This window comes from Panthera uncia (assembly GCF_023721935.1).
Source record: "Panthera uncia isolate 11264 chromosome C1 unlocalized genomic scaffold, Puncia_PCG_1.0 HiC_scaffold_4, whole genome shotgun sequence".
Taxonomy (NCBI): domain Eukaryota; kingdom Metazoa; phylum Chordata; class Mammalia; order Carnivora; family Felidae; genus Panthera; species Panthera uncia.
In genome coordinates, this window is record NW_026057585.1 from 71,444,430 (window position 1) to 71,464,035 (window position 19,606).

General features: G+C 43.8%; 1 protein-coding gene across 1 annotated transcript in view; it reads right to left on the bottom strand.

Moving 5' to 3' along the window:
- Positions 1–4,822: 4,822 nt before the first annotated feature.
- The window catches only part of CFAP144 (cilia and flagella associated protein 144), a 15,962-nt gene continuing 1,178 nt past the window's right edge, over positions 4,823–19,606 (bottom strand). The window contains exons 2-4 of the mRNA XM_049617346.1: positions 16,783–16,842; positions 14,806–14,909; positions 4,823–5,015 (exon numbers count right to left, since the gene is read on the bottom strand). Of these exons, the coding sequence (XP_049473303.1) occupies positions 4,905–5,015; positions 14,806–14,909; positions 16,783–16,842 (275 nt within the window). The 3' untranslated portion in view covers positions 4,823–4,904. The remainder of the gene's footprint in view (positions 5,016–14,805; positions 14,910–16,782; positions 16,843–19,606) is intronic.

Here is a 19,606-nt window from a genome sequence, read left to right on the forward strand (position 1 = left end):
CTTTTGGGTTTTCCTTGAGTTGATTATCACCCTTATTTTCCTGTGTGCCTAATTTTCCTTGTATATCTTTATTTTTCCTTAGACCTATGTCATTTTAACCAGCTTATACTTTTCTGCTCCAACCTAGATCTGTCATGCAGCTGTCACCTTGTGTCTTCTATACCATCTACATCATCAGCTACATCTTAGCTTATGCCTTCCTTTGGTGTGTACCATCTTCTGGTGTCTTCTAAGGAAGGGGAACTTGAGAACTTCCTACATTTCTGCAGCTGCCTTTAGTTTGGCTGATGGGTATTGTCCTGAAATGTTGTAGGCATTGCTTCTCTGTTTTGCTGCCTCCTCTCCCCACCGAGAAGTCACTGCCCTTCCCTTTCCTTCTTTCTGGAAGCTTTTCTTGACCCAACGATCTGAAATTCCATGATAACATGCCTTGGTGTGGGCTTGTTTTTACTCTAATTAGGGTATTTAGAAGGATACAGGTTCTTCAGTTCTGGCAAATTTTATTTGATAAATTCTCCCTATTTTCTTTGTTCTAATTCTGGAATTTTTGTTAGATTGTGAAACCCTTCCAGTGATCTTCTAAGTTTGTATTTTCGTTCTACTTTAGGGGAAGGATTCTTTTGATTCTTTGCCTAATCATTTATCGAGTATTTATTTTAGCTTTCATTTTCCATTTTATTCTAAGCATTCTTTGTTCTTTTATCTCATAATGTGAATTATAGTTTTGGTTTTTTTAAGGCTTTTCTTCTGTTCCCTTCATTCTGTTTCCTTGGGTTTTCCCCTGCCCCACCTGTGCATTATGATCCCCCTTTTTCATGTTGAGCCGTGTGGGTCAAGAGCACAGACTTGGGCCAGACTGCTGGGTTTGACACCTGTTTCTGCTGCTTACTTGTTGTTTGACCCTGGGCACATTAATTTTTCTGTGCTTTGTCATCTTTTTATATACATGAGAATAATATCTACCCAAATGTCAGCATTAAGTGAGTTAATATATGTAAATGCTTAGACTGTTGCCTGCCATATGATAGGAGTTTATACCTGCTTAGAATTATTTTGCTGGGGGGGAGTTTCTTCACGTCAGCCTTGGTGGTACATACTTAAGAGGTACTCAGATGCTGCCTGGAAGCTACGCATAGGTTGGACGTGGGTGGGCGGGCCACGTTGCATGTTGGGTTTTACTCCGTGTTGATAGGGAAGTTTACCTGTCCTCCATCTCTCCGTTCCAGTTTAGAAACTGTATTTTAAGGAGGCTAGAATATCTGAGAACTGTGTAGTCTTAAGCAGGAAAAAAATTCATTTTTACATTGTTTCCTTGTGGGATCATTGTCCAAAAAAGGACATTTCTGGTTTTATGATACTTTCCAGTACAAAAAGAATGAATTTCGTTTTTGTAAACTCATTTCGATTAACAAAATTCTGAGCAAACAGGTCCCGTTTTCAGAAGACCAAAATGTTTTACCCTGACCTATTTTTGACAATCTACAATATTAGCGGATGGAGTAATGTATCCATTAAAGACTTTGAATTACGTGTGGAACATAATTGAGAGTTTTAAGAAAGGAGAACAGAGGTTAGCAGTAGTTTCCACTGCGAAGGCCAAAAGTAAGTCATTACTGCTAGTACTTGTACAGGATTTGAAACTATGTTGCTACCTCCCCCCGCCCCCCTTTTTTTCTTATATAGCGAATGGAATCAATTTCAGAGGTGGACTTCATAGAAGTCATTTAAGTCATTTCCTCTGCTGTTTCAGCCCTCAAAGGATCACCAGGGTGCAGGCAGTAGCATCCCTCATATTGCATTAAATTGCAGTCCCATGCATGGAGGGATAGGTGGGGACCTGGCAGTTCTCAGTGCCAAGTGCAGGCTTTTCTTGCGGTGTGTGGATTTCGGTTGTAAGGGCCCTTCTTGCTATGCCTGGATTTCAGTGCTCAAGGTAGCAGTTTCTCAGCCACACTGTCCACATTTCAGTTACTGAAAGTGTTGTTAACTGTGAGTAATGGCAGGAAGTAGCAACTTTGCTGCCAGCTCTCCTGTCCACAAATCCCTACTCGATACTTAGTGACCAACTGTCACTGAAAGCCTGGTGGTGGGTCGTGGCACATCTCAGTTCACGCACAGGTGGCCAAGGGTGCACTTGTGTTGCCTCTTAGCCTCCCAGGGATAAACCCACATGACATTTTACAAAAGTAGACAGAGGAGGATCAGGCAACAAAGTGAAAGCGCAACAAGTAAGCGACTGTGATAAGGTTGGAAGTGACGTTTGAATAGGATGCTAGGATGCGAGTGGAGCCGCGGGAGAAACAGGTGACGAGAGAATGGTGACACTTGCTTTCTGGAGACTGGATACGCAGCCAGAGAAGGAGCAAAAGCGAGCCTATAGACACGATGAGGAAAAAGATGGAGATGTCCCAGAGGAGGGGACACTGGTAGCAAACTTCAGGTTAAAGGGACTCCTGGAGGTATTTTGTAACATTGAAAGGCCAAATGATAAAGTGTTGGAGGTGAATCCAAGCTTGGGGAGTCAGACAACTTGCCAAGGTGTAGAAAGGAAGCTTGCTCTGTGTCATACAAGGAAAACAAGGCAAGCACTGTTTTTTTTCACAAATGAAACACTTGATTCTCAGTGATTTTAATGTTTTAAGTTACAGTCTACCAAATATTAGTTTTACTATTTTTCATTGTCCGCATTTAACAATAGAAGTTTTTAATACTTTGACGAACTTTAAAAAATGTATTCATCATCGTGGATGTTGTATTTTGAGAGAAGCATAAAAGGTAGACAGTTGATAGGCAGAAACGTGAGTCTAATTTTCTGATCTAGTGTAAATTATAAGATAGATCAGGTCCCTGGTTCTTTCTCGTCACAAAATTGTCAGCTCTGAAAGTGGCCGTTGTGCTCCTACAAGTCTGTTCCTTTAAATACAGCATGTTCAATTCCTTCTCAATGTCACCGAAAACAAAACAAAAAAAAAGCTGTTACTCTGTACCCAGGCAATCCTCACTTTGCACAGCAGTGCAGGACTGTTAAAATGAGCTGCTTGCAGCTATGGGGGTAGGGAGGGTGCTTGGAGCTTTCACACCCTCTCCGGGCACCCCCCCCCCCCCCCAGCACCTTGATGTGCTCACCAACCGGAAGCTCTCCCAATCCTGCAGTTTGGGTTTGTTTTGTTCTTTTTTTTCTTTTCTTTTCTTTTTCTTTAATGGAGTTTTGTGCATAGGCATGATTGATGAAATCACTGACCATTGGTGATGGTTCACCTCTTGTCCCTCTTCCCTCCCCAGAGGTTGGGGGTAGGGCTAAAGTTCCAAGTTTCTAATCAAGGCTTGGTCTTTCTGATAAGCAGCCCCCATTCTGCAGCTATCTAGAAGCTGCCAAGAGTTCCTCATTTGAATAAAATGTGGGGTGCCTGGGTGGCTCGGTTAAGTGTCCAACTTCAGCTCAGGTCATGATCTCAGGGTTTGTGAGTTCAAGCCCCGCATCTCAGTGGTCAGCACAGAGCCTGCTTTGGTTCTTCTGTCCTCCTCTCTCTGCCCCTCCCCTGCTCGTGCTCTCTCTCAAAAATAAACATTAAAAATTTTTACAAAGAATAAAAGATGGCCCTATCACCTCTCTCAGGAAATACAAGGGATTTAGGAACTACGTCAGGAACAGGGGACAAAGACATCTATCTTTCTGTGACATCACAGGTCACCTCCTGGTTCCGTTCCAGCAAAACAATTATAATAGTTAAGAGATACTGGCACATTTCTAGATGCCCAAGTAGTCATTACTAATTAGTCATCATTGCATTGTATGAAAATGTCTCCCAGGGGAAGGCCACTTGGATTTGCAGTCTTGATCTGCAGTTTGATCTGTCAGGTTCCAAAAGCAGGAGTGATCTCAGCAATAGATGGCTTTGCCTTTCAGGCATAACTCAAGAAGGGCCTAATGGAAGAGATACCTGGAGCAAGGTATCCGAGGGAAGATGTGGGGCTGCCGTGCCCTCTTGGGCACGCCCCCTCCCACACCCTACGTGTGTTCACCACGGAGAGATTGAGAGAGAGAAAGTGGGTGAGAGCAGGGAAGAGAGAGGGAATCCTAAGCAGGCTCCAGTACGGGACAGTCCCACAACCATGGGATCATGACCTGAGCCAAAAGACACTCAACTGACTAAGCCACTCAGGCCCCTCCCCCCGGCACTTTTCCGATAGGACTTCAGGTGGTACTACGTGGGGGTCTTTAGAGCCATTTCATTTTTCCAGAGAGGAACCTTCCAGCTTCAAACCTGGGGTAAAAGCGCAATATATGTGTGGACTAGGGGTTCAATCTTACTTTCACCGATTTTCATTGGTGGTGTCACACCTCACTCCTACACTGTTTTACTTTGTGTCCCGGATCCTTGGGCTTTTTCCATTTCCCTAGGAGTAGACCTCCACTGTATGAGGTGTTATGTGTCTGGCTGGTGTGTGTGTTGGTGGGGGGAAGGGTCTCCCTACCAATGTCCATTTTCAGTTCCCCGCCTCACACCCCTGTCTCTCTGAGTCAGAGGTGTCCCAGTTGGCATGTCCCATTTGTGATTTCCTCACCTTCCTCCATCAGCTTCCCATCTTCTAAATATGTCTTCAGTCTTCTTGGTAGCTGATGTTCCTCTCTCATTCTCTCTGTTGTGCATCCATACCTTTTTTGTCCTTTTATTATCCCTTATTGGGATCCGGGGAGGCAGAGGAAATACTGTATGCATCTTAAACTGGAATTCTGCCGCCAGTTTTAAGATTAAGGATATGAACCGGTGGACTTGGGCAGAAAGGAGAAATGTGAGACTCCAAACAGGAAAAGTCAGACTGAGGCTTCAAAATAATCTTTAGTTATCCAGGCAGCACACACATTGGGTATTCAAGACAGAGCTGCTGTCACCGCTGGGACACTATTTGTGGCGATCATCCTCTCCCAGGCTCCACATTTTAGCCTTGTACAGAGTGATGTCATCGTAGACCCTGAAGTGGTTCAGCCTGCGGTCACCACGTTCGGGGCTGACCTAAAGAGGAGAACACGGGTGTCAGAAGGAAGCTTCTGGAGAGGGGGATGACGTGGGTCCTGTAGTTGGATGGACCCGGGCCCCCAAAGCACTGGAGGCTTCTCCTTGCTCAGCCTTGTTTGGGAAAAGGAGATGACAGCAATTGCATCAAAACAGTCGTAGGACTGAATGAGAGTACCTATATGCAACGTGGCTGCTCTTGCCTTTCCCAGGCTTGAGTTGGAGGCCACGCCTGTGGACTGCTGGAATGTATGCTCCACGAGGGTGAGTCCTGTATCTGTGGCACTCACTGCTTATCCCCAGCACCTAGAACAGTATCCAGCTTATACTAGGGATTCAGTACACATCTGTTGAATGAAGGAGTGGATGTTGTTGAAGCAGTCACACAGGGAACTAAGAGCAAGCACTCTGACACATAAATCTTACAGAAGCTAGAAGATTATGCAATTAACTGAAAGGCTACATTTTCATCAAATGTTACTAGGAGAGCAGAAGCTGAGAGGTATTCGAGTATGGCTTCCCCAGTGTCCTACTATTGGGATTGGGGTTCTCTGATAGTCTAGGGTCAGGCCCTGCTAGGGGGTAGGGAGCCAGCCCTAAGGTAAGTTAGGCCTGATCAATTCTTCTGCCCCCAAATGTATCACTCTGGAACTCTGGCTTAATTGCCTTTTATGGTTGCAAAACACCTGGATCTAACTTTTTTGGGAGGAATACTTTCTTATTATGCCAGCAGTGCCATCTAATGGCATTGTAATGATGAACAGGCTTGACCTATTTGCAGACCCTTTGCAACTCCACAGTGATGGCTGATCTGGCATGCACAGTTGGTTATCTGCGAGGCCTAGGAGGGTCCCCCTGGCCGGGACAGCCATGCTTGTGCTTCCTGTCATGGCCGGGTGAGCCTGCCATGAGATGTGCTGGTCAAAGATGCATTTCTGGGGGAAGGGCCGAGATGGCAGAGCAATATGGAAGTTTTTTGTGTCTCTTGTCCCTGAAATGCAGCTAGATCAACACCAAACCATCTTGCACACCTAGAAAATTGATCTGAGGATTAACTCAACAACCTGCATAACTTAAGCCACAAACTTGACAGGTATGTGGTGCAGAGAGGTTAACTGGGGGAGAGAGAAGCCTCAGAGGGCAAGGAGCTGTTTTTGCTTGGAGAGAGAGGATGGAGACATGGGGTAGAATAGAGGAAAGGCACTCCTCCTGAAAGCATCTGGAGAGAAGGAGAAAGAGTGGAAACACCCATAAGGTAATTAACAATAAAAGGAGAAAGGAGAGGATTTAAATTTCATTAAGACCCTATAAACAGGGGGAGCACAGAGTCTGAAACTCTGCAGCTCGATACCTGATAGACCTCTGGTGGGAAGGGTGAATCCCCAGGAACAGACAGCGAGATCTGAGGGGTCCTTGGGCCACACGGGGAGAGGCAGTTCCCCAGCTGGGAGGACATTTGGTAGAGGTTGTGCAGCCTCCCCACAGGCAAAGGTCCCAGCAGACCCCAGAGAACAGCCACATTTGCTGGTGCTGGAACAAGGACGTTGAGGTGATGAAGCCTGGTGCCAGATGTGTGTTGTGATTTTCCATAAACCCTGAAACGCTGCTGCTATGTGATTGCATGAACTTTTCCTGGGGCGGCTGGCACCCAGCCGCCGTCTCTGGGCAAATGCAGCAGCACGGTCATGTGAGCATTCCGAGAGGTGGGCCAGCACTTGGCCACTACTCTGTGAGACCCTCCCCCAGAGGGTCTGAATGGGTCAAAACCACAGGGCCCTCAGAAGTGAGGGGTTTGGAAACACAGCCCCATTGAGATAAAACTCAGGATAGGGGTGCTTGATTGCCAGTAGGCGAGCACAGAGTTCTGATACTAGAGACTGGGTAGCTGGGTGACACAATTTTCACCGCTCATGCACATGCACATACACACGCGCCACAACAATCCACCCCAGTAAGCTAAGCAGCACCATCTAGTGGAGAAATGGAGTTGTTACACCAACCCCTGGCCAACTGACCAACTGTGCTCTAGAGGAACACAAGTCTCTCCATCTGCTTAGGTACAGACTATAAAGTGCTTCATAGTTTGACTTTAGGGGAAACTGGATGTAGTTTCCATCGTATTCCTTTCTGTTTGCCTGTCCATCTATTCCACTTTTTTTCTTTTTCTTTTCTTATTCTTGAATACAGAAAGAGAAAAATTTATTTTTATTTTCTGTTTTTATAAAAAGATTTTTCTTTAAAATTTTCTACTATGTTTACCAGGGTTTTTTTTTAATTTTTTATGATATTTTACTTTCATCATTTCACTTTATTCTATTTTATTGTATTCATTTTTTAAAACTTTCAAGTGTTTTTTTTTTCTTTTCTTTCCCTTTTTCTTTATTCTATCAAGGTCCTTTCAACAACCAGACCAAAACACACCTAGGATCTAGCATCCTTTATTTGATTTTTTTGTGTTGTTTTTAACTTTTAATTTTTATTTTATTAATTCTTTTTCTTCCTCCAAAATGATGAAACAAAGGAATTCACCCCGGAAGAAAGAACAGGAAGAAATGACAACCAGGGACTTAATCAACAGAGACACAAGCAAGATGTCTGAAACAGAATTTAGAGTCACAATAGTAAGAATAGTAGCGGGGGTTGGAAAAAGCATAGAATCCCTTTCTGCAAAGATAAAAGAAACAAAATCCAGTCAGGATGAAATTAAAAATGCTATAACTGAGATGCAATCTCAAAGGGATGCCACAGCAGCAAGGACAGATGAGGCAGAGCAGCAAATCAGTGATATAGAGAACAAACTTATGGAGAAAAATGAAGTAGGAAAAAAAAGAGGGAAACTGAGGCAAAAGAGCATTAGAGAACTCAAATGAGAATTAGAGAACTCAGTGACTCATTAAAAAGGAATAACATCCAAAAAAAAAAAAAAAAAGGAATAACATCCAAATCATAGGGGTCCCAGAAGATGAAGAGAGAGAAAAAGGGGTAGAAAGTTTATGTGAGCAAATCATACTGGAAAACTTTCCTAACCAGGGGAAAGACATAGACATCAAAATCCAGGAAGCACAGAGAACTCCCACTAAATTCAACAAAAACCGACCATCAACAAGGCATGTCATAGTCAAATTCACAAAACAAAGGAAAGAATTATGAAAGCAGCATGGGAAAAAAAGTCCTTAACCTACAAGGAAAGACAGATCAGGTTCACAGGAGACCTATCCACAGAAACTTGGCAGGCCAGAAAGGAATGGCAGGATATATTCAATGTGCTGAAGTGCATCAAGAATATGCAGCCAAGAATTCTTTATCCAGCAAGGCTGTCATTCAAAATAGAAGGAGAGATATAGTTTCCCAAACAAAAACTAAAGGAGTTCATGACCACTAAACCAGCCCTGCAAGAAATTTTAAGGAGGACCCTCTTAGGGGAGAAAAGATGAAACAAAACAAAAAAGACCAAAAGCAACCAAGACTAGAAAGGACCAGAAAATTCCACCAGACACTACAATTCTACAGGCAACATAATGGCAATAAATTCATATCTTTCAGTGCTCACTCTAAATGTCAATGGACTAAACACTCCAATCAAAAGATATAGGGTAACAGAATGGATAAGAAAACAAGATCCATCTTTATGCTGTTTACAAGAGACCCACTTTAGACCTAAAGACATGTTTAGATTGAAAGTAAGGGGGGGCGCCTGGGTGGCGCAGTCGGTTAAGCGTCCGACTTCAGCCAGGTCACGATCTCGCGGTCCGTGAGTTCGAGCCCCGCGTCAGGCTCTGGGCTGATGGCTCGGAGCCTGGAGCCTGTTTCCGATTCTGTGTCTCCCTCTCTCTCTGCCCCTCCCCCGTTCATGCTCTGTCTCTCTCTGTCCCAAAAATAAATTAAAAAAAAAAAATGTTGAAAGTAAGGGAATGGAGAACCATCTATCATGCTAATGATCACCAAAAGAAAGCTGGAGTAGCCATACTTGTATCAGACAACCTAGATTTTAAAATAAAGACTGTAACAAGAGATGAATAAGGGCATTATATCATAATTAAGGGGTCTATCCAACCAAGAAGACCTAACAGTTGTAAACATCCCATCATGGCACACCGAAATATAGAAATCAATTAATCACAAACATACAGAAATTCATTGATAATAATGCCATAATAGTAGGGGTCTTCAACACCCCACTCACAGCAATGGACAGATCATCTAATCAAAAAATCAACAAGGAAACAACGGCTTTGAATGACACACTGGACCAGATGGATTTAACAGATATATTCAGAACATTTCATCCTAAAGCAGCAGAATATACATTCTTCTCCAGTGCACATGGAACATTCTCCAGAATAGATCACCTACTGGGACACAAATCAGCCCTCAACAAGTACAAAAAGATGGAAATCATAACGTGCATATTTTCAGACCACAACACTATGAAACTCGAAATCAACCACAAGAAAAGATTTGGAAAGGTAACAAATACTTGGAGACTAAAGAACATCCTACTAAAGGATGAAAAGGCTAACCACATTGTTAAAGAGGAAATACAAAAGTACATGGAAGCCAGTGAAAATGGTAACACCACAGCCCGAAACCTCTGGGACACAGCAAAGGTTGTCATAAGAGGAAAGTATATAGCAACCCAGGCCTTCCTAAAGAAGGAAGAAAGGTCTCAGATACACAACCTAACCTCAAACCTTAAACAGCTGGAAAAACAACAGCAAATAAAACCAGAAACCAGCAGAAGATGGGAAATAATAAAGATTGGAGCAGAAATCAGTGCTATTCAAACAAAACAAAACAAAACAAAACAAAACAAAACAGTAGAACAGATCAATGAAACCAGAAGCTGGTTCTTTGGAAGAATTAACAAAATTGACAAATCTCTAGCCAGTTTGATCAAAAAGAAAAAGGAAAGGGCCCAAATAAATAATATTAAGAAAGAAAGAGGAGCAATCACAACCAACACTGCAGAAATATAAACAATAATAAGAGAATATCATGAGCAATTATATGCCAGTAAATCTGGAAGAAATGGAAAAATTCCTAGAAACATTTAAACTACCAAAACTGAAACAAGAAGAAATAGAAAATTTGAATAGACCCATACCAATAAAGAAATCGAATTAGTAATCAAAAATCTCCCAAAAAACGAGTCCAGGGCTGGATGGCTTTCCAGAAATATTCGACCAAACATTTAAAGAGTTAACACCTATTCTTTTGAAGCTGTTCCAAAAAAATGGAAGGAAAACTTCCAAACTCTTTCTATGAAGCCAGCATAACCTTGACTCCAAAACCAGACAAAGACCCCACTAAAAAGGAGAACTACACACCAATTTCCCTGATGTACATGGATGCAAAAATCCTCAACAATATATTAGCCAACCGGATTCAACAATACATTAAAAAAATTATTCACCACGATCAAGTGGGATTTATACCTGGGATGCAGATCTGGTTCAATATCTGCAAAACAAACAATGTGATTCATCACATCAATAAAAGAAAGAACAAGAACCACGTGATCCTCTGAATAGATGCAGAGAAAGCATTTGACAAAATACAGCATCGTTTCTTGATAAAAAACCCCAAGAAAGTACGGATAGGAGGATCGTAACTCAAGATCATTTAAGCCATATATGAAAGACCCACCCCATATCATCCTCAATGGGGAAAAACTGAGAGCTTTCCCCCTTAAGGTCAGGAACAAGACAAGGATGTCCACTCTTGCCACTGTTAGTCAACATAGTATTGGAAGTCCTAGCCTTAGTAATCAGACAACATAAAGAAATAAAAGGTATCCAAAATTGGCAAGGAGAAAGTCAAACTTTTACTCTTCACAGATGATGATACTCTATATGGAAAACCCCAAAGATTCCACCAAAACATTGCTAGAACTTATTCATAAATTCAGCAAAGTCACAGGATATAAAAATCAATGCACAGAAGTCAGTTGCATTCCTACACACCAACAATGAAGCAACAGAAAGAGAAATCAAGGAATTGATCCCATTCACAATTGCACCAAAACCCATAAAATACCTAGGAATAAATCTAACCAAAGAGGTGAAAAATCTATACACTGAAAACTATAGAGAGCTTATGAAAGAAATTGAAGGAAACACACAAAAAAGGAAAAATGTTCCATGTTCCTGGCTTGGAAGAACAAATACTGTTAAAATGTCAACTACCCAAAGCAATCTACATATTCAATGCAACACCATCATTCTTCACAGAGCTAGAACAAACAATCCTAAAATTTGTATGGAACCAGAAAAGACCCCAAATAGCCAAAGCAATCTTGAAAAAGAAAACCAAAGCAGGAGGCATCACAATCCCAGACTTCAAGCTATATTACAAAGCTGTAATCATCAAGACAGTATGGTACTGGCACAAAAACAGACACTCAGATCAATGGAACAGAATGGAGAACCCAGAAACGGACTCACAAACGTATGGCCAGCTAATCTTTGACAAAGCAGGAAAGAATATCCAATGGAATAAAGACAGTCTCTTCAGCAAGTGGTGCTGGGAAAACTGGACAGCGGCATGCAGAAAAATGAACTTGGACCACTTTCTTACACCATACACAAAAATACACTCAAAATGGATGAAAGACCTAAATGTAAGATGGGAAGCCATCAAAATCCTCGAGGAGAAAGCAGGCAAAAACCTCTTTGACCCTGGCCACAGCAACTTCTTACTCAACACATCTCCAGAGGCAAGGGAAACAAAAGCAAAAATGAACTATTGGGACCTCACCAAAATAAAAATCTTCTGTGCAGTGAAGGAAACAATCAGCAAAACTAAAAGGCAACCAATGGAATAGGAGAAGATATTTGCAGATGACATATCAGATAAAGGGTTGGTATCCAAAATCTATAAAGAACCTATCAAACTCAACACTCAAAAAACAAATAATCCAGTGAAGAAATGGGCAAAAGACACGAGTAGACACTTCTCCAAAGAAGACATCCAGATGGCTAACAGACACATGAAAAACTGCTCCACATCACTCATCATCAGGGAAATACAAATCAAAACCACAATGAGATACCACCTCACACCTGTCAGAATGGCTAACATTAACGATTCAGGCAACAACAGATGTTGGCGAGGATGCGGAGAAAGAGGATCTCTTTTGCACTGCTGGTGGGAATGCAAACTGGTGCAGCCACTCTGGAAAATGTTATGGAGGTTCCTCAAAAAGTTAAAAATAGAACTACGACCCAGCAATTGCACTACTAGGTATTTATCCAAGGGATACAGGTGTGCTGTTTCGAAGGGGCACATGCACCCCCATGTTTATAGCAGTGCTATTGACAATAGCCAAAGTATGGAAAGAGCCCAAATGTCCATCCACAGATGAATGGTTAAAGATGTGGTATATATGTATATATATGTAATGGAATATTTCTCGGCAATCAAAAAGAATGAAATCTTGCCATTTGCAACAACGTGGATGGAACTAGAGGGTATTATGCTAAGCGAAATAAGTCAGTTAGAGAAAGACAAATATTATATGACTTCATTCATATGTGGATTTTAAGATACAAAACAGATGAATATAAGGGAAGGGAAGCAAAAATAACATAAAAACAAGGAAGGGGACAAAACATAAAGGACTCAAATATAGAGAACAAACTGAGGGTTGCCAGAGGGGCTGTGGGAGGGGAATGGGCTAAATGGGTAAGGGGCATTAAGGAATCTACTCCTGAAATCATTATTGCTATATGCTATATATGCTAACTAACTTGGAGGTAAATTAAAAATAGATAAATACATTTTAGAAAAGGAAATAAAAAAAATAGATGCATTTCCACATGCATACTTTGTACCCACGGGAGCCAGGCCTTTTGTCTTTAAGAAAATGAAGACTAACAAGCTAAATTACTTGTGCTTCGTAATATTTTTAAAGTTGCTTAATTATCTACGTTGGATAGTTTACCTTCACAACTCTCTGTCCCTGTCCGTATACACTGTATGTTAGTCCCCCACCCCTCCTCCTCCTCTGTCCCTTTGAGCACTGCTCTCCTGGATTCAGTCCCCTTGTGAAGGTGGGAGGCTCCTGCTGGACCCACTTCTTATCTCCCAGTCTCCTCTCTCTAGGGCAATGCCCCACCTCTGAGGAGGAGCCGTTGCAGCTATTTGCTAAGTCCTTCCTTCCTTCCTTCCTTCCTTCCTTCCTTCCTTCCTTCCTTCCTTCATTATTACTCAGCTGTTTACTCCAATCTCCCCATTGTAGCGCCTCAGCAGAACCACACGTCCCAGACTAGAGCCGTATAAATAGGCGAGAAGACCAGGCCCACGGCAGAAATTCAAGAACTACAGTGTGTAGGCAGTTCTTGGGAAGGTGCACACTAGAAAATTACTCAGTAGCGGAAGACATCTGGGATCAAGCCAAGGGGCCAGGAGAAGCACCCCATCGGTCCTTGGTTGGGCTAAAGCTCTCCTTTCTATTCCTCCTAACCCACATCATAGCAGCCCCCATTTATTGAACACTTACTATGTGCTGGGTACTGCCCTAAGCAGTTTATATACATTGTCTCAGTTAATTCCCACAACAAACCTTCAAGTGTCCATATTATTAACCCCATTTTAAGGTGGGTAAATGGAAGTTGAGAGGTTCAGTTTCCACAGCTAGAAAGTGGTGGAGCTGGGATGTGAACTCCAGCCGCTGGCACCAGAGCCACCATGTTACGTTGATGCACGGAATTGAGCTGAATGGTGCAGGAGCAGGAGACATGTGGTGCTACAGAAACGTACCAGGAAGGTGCCCAACTCTACCTGGTGGGGAGTGGGGGGGCCCACATCCCTTAATGAGACTTTATAATGAGGTGCCTCCTGAGTGGTCCTGAAGGCTGAGTAGAACTCCCCAAGGAGTACAGGCTAGGGATCAGGAGGCAGGCTGCAGGAGCAGTAAACTAAGGATACAGGGTGTGCAAGACCTTGGTGCCTTCGAGGTAATGAAGGAAGCTCTGTCAGAGCTGAGGAACAGTGTCTCCAGCTTCACATCAGGCGCGAAATATACAGATGGACTAAGAGCCAAGTGTTAAAAAGACACAACAACTTGGGGGGAAATCTAAAAGGAAAGCTAGTCATTTTGCAACTCTGGATAGTGAAGGTGTTTTCCTAAGCAAGGCACAAACCCCAGAAACTGTGAGGGAAAAGGCTGGCACGTTTGACTACTTAAAAACTAAAACTTTCTAAGTGACAAAAGACACGAGCAAGTTCAAAGACAAACGTGGCAGGAAGTTCTTCAAATTCTCTGTTCGAAACCCTGCTTTTCTTCCTCAGTAACAGAAGCCCCAGCTCATGTTGGGTGACAATGTGCTGATGATTACATTTCCTGGGCTCCTCGCAGCTCCCGGTCCCCTTCCAATCAAATGAGGTGTGTGTTACCAGCATTCCCATTTTACAGATAAGGGAGTGGAACCCTGTGATGTTACGTGCCCAAGATCGCCCTAGTAAAAACTGGTACGGCAAACTCAGGCAGTCACCGGCAACCTTTGGTCAACACTTACACGGCAGTTGCTATGTGTTAGGCACCGTTTAAGGCACCTTACAAATACAACCTCCTCTAATCCTCATAGCAAACGTATGAGGTGATGTCTGTAATATCTCCATTCTACAGTGAGGGAACAGAGTCAGGAAAGAGTTTAGTCACTTACCCAAGGTCACACAGCTAGGAAGTGGTAGCCAGAGTGGAAACCCAGCCAGTCTGGCTTCATATACTGCTTTTTTAGCCACCACCTCTGTTGCCTTTGGGCTCCCGAAGTAAAGGAGCCACACTTACCAAGGGCTCTGAGTCCCATCCGATTTCTTGGCTTTCAGTCTGTGTCTCTGGGTATTTCTTCCTTGGCCCCAGGGCAGCATGGTGAAGAAGATTTAGAAACCTGGCTGGGAGATGAGGCATGAGTTATGAAGGAGGCAGGCTTTGGGTCCAAGAGCTCCCATGCTCTTTACCCTGGCCACATCCTTCCTTGGAGATACGGCACATGGCCTCAGGGGCCTGCCAAGGCCTTGCAAAACTCATCTTTCAGCAAGTATTTGTTGAGCACAAACTCTGTGCCAGGCACTGTTCTGGACCCCAGAGGTAGAGCAGTGTGACAGTTATGGTTCGCGCTCTCCCAGAGCTTGTGGTCTAGGTGGGGGGATAGGGGACCCAATACACAAGGGGACAAATAAACCGGATGGTTATAGTGATGCTAGCTGTGTAGAAGGGGGGAGGCGAAGGGGCACGCAGAGGCAAGGGTGGCTACTTTAGACAGGATGGTGAGGGGAGGTCTCTCTAGATGCCAAGCAGGAGCCGGCCCTGAGGGAGAGGCAGAGGAAAACCACACTACAGGCAGCAAGAACAAAGGCACTGGGGCACGAGCAAGCTGGGCCAATGTGGCCGTGGTGGAGAGAGGAGGCGGCTTGTAAGAAGGTCAGATCCTTCGCACGGTGATATATATGGCCACCACCCCCACACGTATTTGTAACTCCACAGCTTGAGCACTTTAAAAGTTTCATTTTTCCATTTCTATCCTACTAAGTCTCAATTTGAGAGAGGCGGTTTGACAGTGGGAAGAACCTGGGCTTCGTAGTCAGGCATTCCTGGCCCTTCCACTACGCTCATCTGTAAGATGGAAGGCAAATATCTACCCCAGCAAGATGACTGAGGATGGATGAAGGAATGGTAATTAAGGGCTGGCATCGGGCTGAGCTTATCCTTAATATAAGCAGTTAGCGATCAACTGCTGCTTAGCTCTTAGACCCCTCACCACCTGCTCTTTTCCTTATTGCTGCAAGCCCCCAGCTCCTCTCCTTTCCTCTAGTTGGGCTACAGATAGCACGCTTAATTCCTACAGATAGCTGTAGCTACAGATAGCTACAGATAGCTGCTCTATTAGTCTCTTGTCCGTCTCACTATGATACGAGATCCTCCCTCCTCCTACCCACCCCCACCTTCCTACCCTGACCTCCTACATAAACCTTGCGTCTTTCCTCCATCAAATTCTACTCTAAGAAGGTAGAGGGGAGGAGGAGAGCTTGCCAGGAAGGATTAGGCTTTCCATCAAATTCTCTTCCATCCTTCCTGAGTGTGGCCCCACCCACTTGTATATTGCAGCCATGCCAAACTACCCGCAGGTCTTGGGCCGTGCTGATGTCTCTCATTTCTGTGCCTTTCCATATAACTCAGAATGTCCTTTCAGTCTCCTTCACCTGACCTACTCCACCTCACCATGTTACCACCTCCTCCAAGAAGACTTCCTAGAACTCCACTGTTGGACTAGGGCACCTGTTTTCTATGCTGTTGCCATCTCAATTTTACTCTCAATTTCCTTGTCTGTCTCCTTCACTATGGTATGAGGTCTCTACCCCGCAGGTACTGTTCTAAGTACTTGCATTACTTTGTTATTCTCACAACAACCCTGAGAGATAGGTTCTGAGAAGTTAACAAATCTGCCCAAAGTCACAGCTAATGAGGGGCAGAATCAGGATTTGAACTCAGTATGACTTCAGAACCTCTGCTTGTAACAGCAAAGATGTTTGGTGAGTGGATGAATGGATACAGTGTCAAAGCCATTAGGAGCATTTTTCTTGGCTTGGCAGTTAATGAACCTGCTGTATGGTTGAGTATGCCAATCTCCAATGAGCTTCATGAGCGTGAGCCCAATTTTCAGATGATCAAAGTGTTGCCCTAAGGTACCGCTATCCCAAGAGGCCTCCCTAGCCAGCTGCATATCTGTGCTCTATCTCAATGGTGTTCATAAGCCCTGGGACTTACCATCTTCAGGTTCCTCCAGGTTATCATGCCAAGACATGGGCTTTCTGGTGATTGTGTGAACTAGAGAAAAACAGCATCACAAGCTCATGTTAAAACATTCACACCCTGCCGTCTCAACGACCCACCCTAGGCCAGACACCTGCTGAGCATTTTCTGAGTGTTTGCTGCATGTCAGGTATTGTGCTGGGCACCAGGGAATAAGGCCCGCAAGGACCTCACAATCCAGAGAGGCACTGTCCAGCATAGTGGCCGCCAGTCACATGTAGCTACTTGAATTTGAATATTTGAAATTAAATACCAATTAGAAATCCATTCCATGGGCACACTAGCCACATTTCAAGGGCTCAGTAGCCACAGGGGGCTAATGGCTACCATTTTGGGCAGCATAGATATAGAACATTTTCATCATTACAGAAGGTTCTCTCAAACAGCGGTGGTCTATAGGGATGTAGACATACCAGACAGCCAAACAAGGTTGGACACACACTGATATATCAGAAGACTATGTGAAAACAGAGGTGCAGAATCCACAGACATCCGTTCAACCCATAATTACTGTGCACTGGAGACAGGGCTATAAACAGAGAAAGTTCCTGTGCTGATCTTCTATTTGTGGTGACAGACAGTAAACAAATAAATATTTGGGCCAAAATAAGTGAGATGTAGAACAGTAAAGTATTTCACACGGGTAGAGAGTTGATGGTGGGATGGGGGGTGAGGATGTCTCATCTCTAAGGAGACATATTAGAGCAAAATTTCAAACAAAGAGAGGGAATGTGCTGTGTGACGACACGTGGGAAGAATCTGAGAGTGAGCTTGGTGAGTTTGAGAAACATCAAGAAGGCCAGAGTACTGCAGTGCAGTGAGATAGGTGGAGGGCAGTAGGAAATGAGCAGAGGCCAGAAGGAACCAGTAGTCTCCCAAGTGATGTTTTACCTCAGACTCCTACCAGTAAAACCTTCCAAGCATGCGCCTAATACATGTATATTTATATAGTCTCTATATACTATGAGCAGTATAATTTTTCTTTATGCCTAAAAATAAACATAAATACAAGTTCTAGCACAAATACAAGTTCTAATATTTCCTGACTTTGTCCCAATGGATCATATGAATCATGTGCCCAAGGGACAAGAGCCAGGAGATCTAGAAAGCCTGAGTGTTGCCTGAAGGGATTATTTAAATTGTGGGAATGGAACAAGTTTAAACAGAATTGGACAGTTAATTTGCATTCCTGAAATTAGTGGTTGGGAGCTCCAGAGGAAAACTAGATTAGTTATGAGCAAAATGAAGACATTACATTTTCTGTACTCTCACCACACACACACACACACACACACACACACACACACACACACAGGGTAACTGAGGAGATGGGTATGCAGTTTAGCTTGACTGTTGTAATCATCTCACTCTGTATATGTATATCAAAACATCATGTTGTACATCTTAAATATATGCAATTTTTGTTTAGAAAATCGCATTACATTTTCTCTGCAGAGCTGAGCTGCAGTGGACTACTGTTAATTAGGCCCGGAAGTTGGGGGAGAAATTCTGGAAGAAGAAACAATGGTACCGAGGCAGGGGAATGGTGTGATGTATTTAGGAAATCCATTCTATTTAGACACGGTGGGACAGAAGGGAGTGTGTGGCTGGTACAGAGTGGGCACTAAAATATTTATTAAAGGAGTAGTGTGTGGCTGGGGAGGGGAGTCCCAATGGGGCTGGGTGGGCAGCAGAGCCAGAGTCACAGGGGTCTTCTGTACTGACTGGTTTAAACCTCAGTTCAGAAGCTGTGGGGCCACTGAGGATTTTACAGAGGGAATGGTGGGATGGAACTCACTTTTAGCGTAGCTCCAGGAGGATGGAGAGGTGGGGGTGTGGGGTCAGGAGGGCTTGGAGGAAGAGGGTAGTTATCTCTCTCTCTCTCTCTCTCTCTCAGTGCAGACAGAAGTGAGGAGGCTTGGGGGTGGGGGGAAGAGGCTGGAGAGGTGGACTCAGGCCCTAATTAGAGGGTGGAAGGAAGTGAGAAGTAGAGATGCCTCCACAAGCACCACAGTCTTTTGCTAAGGTAAGAACCCGGAAGGGTCAGGTGAGAGAGATGTGACCACTTCCACGTGTTTGGAGTGAGGGAGAGAGAGACTGAGGATGACTTCTAGGCTACTAACGTGGGTTGTGGTAACTTTTGCTCAAAGATATTCTGGAGTAGCAGCAGGGGGGGCGGGAGAGGTGTGGATGCCCCCAGTTTTCCAGCTGGTGAGTCTGAGGTACTCATGGGTTGTCCAGGGGAAGAGAGCTGGGCAGTGGTTGGGTTCATGGGTCTGGGGCTCCTTTTGAGACCCAGAGTCATTCAGGGGCAGCTGATGTTACCGGACCAGATGCAACCACCCAAAGAATGTGCCAAGTGAGAAGAGTAGGGGCAGGGCTGTTTTATCGGGGGACGCTATGGGCCCTGAGTCCACCATCCCTGAACTTTCTGAAGGGCTAAGACATTACTAGAAGCCTGGAGAAAACAAGCAATCAAACAAACAAACAACTAGCTTATTAACAACAAACCAAAACACAGAGCAAGACAAAACATAAAATCCTACAGCCCCTCCAGTAACCCTCTGTTTGTTCTCCATATTTATCAGTCTCATGCTTTGTCCACCTCCCTGTTCTTATATTATTTTTGTTTCCCTTCCCTTATGTTCAGCTGTTTTGTCTCTTAAAGTCTTCATATGAGTGAAGTCATATGATATTTGTCTTTCTCTGTCTGACTAATTTCACTCAGCATAATAACCTCCAGTTCCATCCATGTAGTTGCAAATGGCAAGATTTCATT